Source organism: Temnothorax curvispinosus, unplaced genomic scaffold, assembly GCF_003070985.1.
Source record: "Temnothorax curvispinosus isolate PA1 unplaced genomic scaffold, ASM307098v1 QBEX01009604.1, whole genome shotgun sequence".
NCBI classification, from domain to species: Eukaryota; Metazoa; Arthropoda; class Insecta; order Hymenoptera; family Formicidae; genus Temnothorax; species Temnothorax curvispinosus.
In genome coordinates this window covers 1,256-2,401 of record NW_020219384.1, presented here as the reverse complement: position 1 = coordinate 2,401, position 1,146 = coordinate 1,256, and the positions used below count along the sequence as shown (strand labels likewise).

Genomic DNA, 1,146 nt, shown 5'->3' with positions numbered 1-1,146 from the left:
TGTAATTAAGGCACACCGGCATTATGCGACTTTTTATTTTTTTACATAAAATGCAGTATACGAAAGACGTATATATAAAAATAATTAATTGCAGAGAAAGCATTCATCTTATATCATTATTTAAAATTATAGTATTTTTTAAAATATAATAATGTATTTTATATATATATATATATAAACTACAAAATGTAAAATATAAAATATAACATATCCGAAAACTTTCAGGGATGGAATGTAATAGAGAAAAAAACGTCAATAGCTTACATGATCATATATATATCCATGTCTTTTAATATTTTTATATTCTGTTACATTGGCGAGATAGTCACAGAACAGGTAAAATATAAATCACGAAGCTAAAATTTTAATAATATTGACGAGTATATGAATTAAAAAAATATGAATTTTAAAAAGCGATATATGCAATTATTATAACTTTTTCATATTATAAAATAAATAATTTGATAGTGTAAACAGGTAGGCGAAACAGCCTATATGACAAACTGGTACCGTTTGCCTCATAAAACGGCTCGTGGCCTGATCTTAATTATTTCCCGGTCGAGTAACGTGATCAAATTAACTGCAGGAAAACTAGTTCATCTTTCTATCGCAACGTTCGGTGATGTGAGTACACAAAGTTGTATATATTTTTTCGCTTATTACATTTAAGAAACGTTTCCAGGTGATGAAAACCTCTATGATATATCTAAACATGCTCCGGACCATGACGGCTTCTTAGTAGACAATAACAGTTCCACCATTTTGTACAAACCGTTAGCAAATTCTCTAGTTTCCACTATAAATTATAATATTATATTAGAATAATTATATAAATTACCAATAAAATACAAGACATCTATTATTTAGAATTTAGAATTTATTTAGAATTTTTCATTACCTACTTTTTAAATTCTACTAATATATGATATATGTATAATAACAAATGAAAAATATTATTTTAAAATGAGAATATATTGGTATCGCCAAAGAAGAACAGAAAAGGACAAAGAAGAGATAAATAGGCTTTCCTATTGCACGCTACATAGGTATCTATCTTGACTCGTCTTAAATTAAATAACTAAAGTTGAATATTTTATGAAAATTGGACCTGCTTTTATACATGTACTCGCATATTCTTCTTTAGTA

The 1,146-nt window shown here is 26.5% G+C and overlaps 1 protein-coding gene across 1 annotated transcript; it reads left to right on the top strand.

Moving 5' to 3' along the window:
• Positions 1 to 224: 224 nt before the first annotated feature.
• Positions 225 to 791, top strand: LOC112459194 (odorant receptor 82a-like). The gene is made up of 3 exons (XM_025023203.1): positions 225 to 336; positions 469 to 624; positions 683 to 791. The coding sequence occupies exons 1-3, from the start codon at positions 265 to 267 to the stop codon at positions 737 to 739; spliced, it is 285 nt and encodes a 94-aa protein (XP_024878971.1). The 5' UTR covers positions 225 to 264; the 3' UTR covers positions 740 to 791.
• The last annotated feature ends 355 nt before the right edge of the window (positions 792 to 1,146 follow it).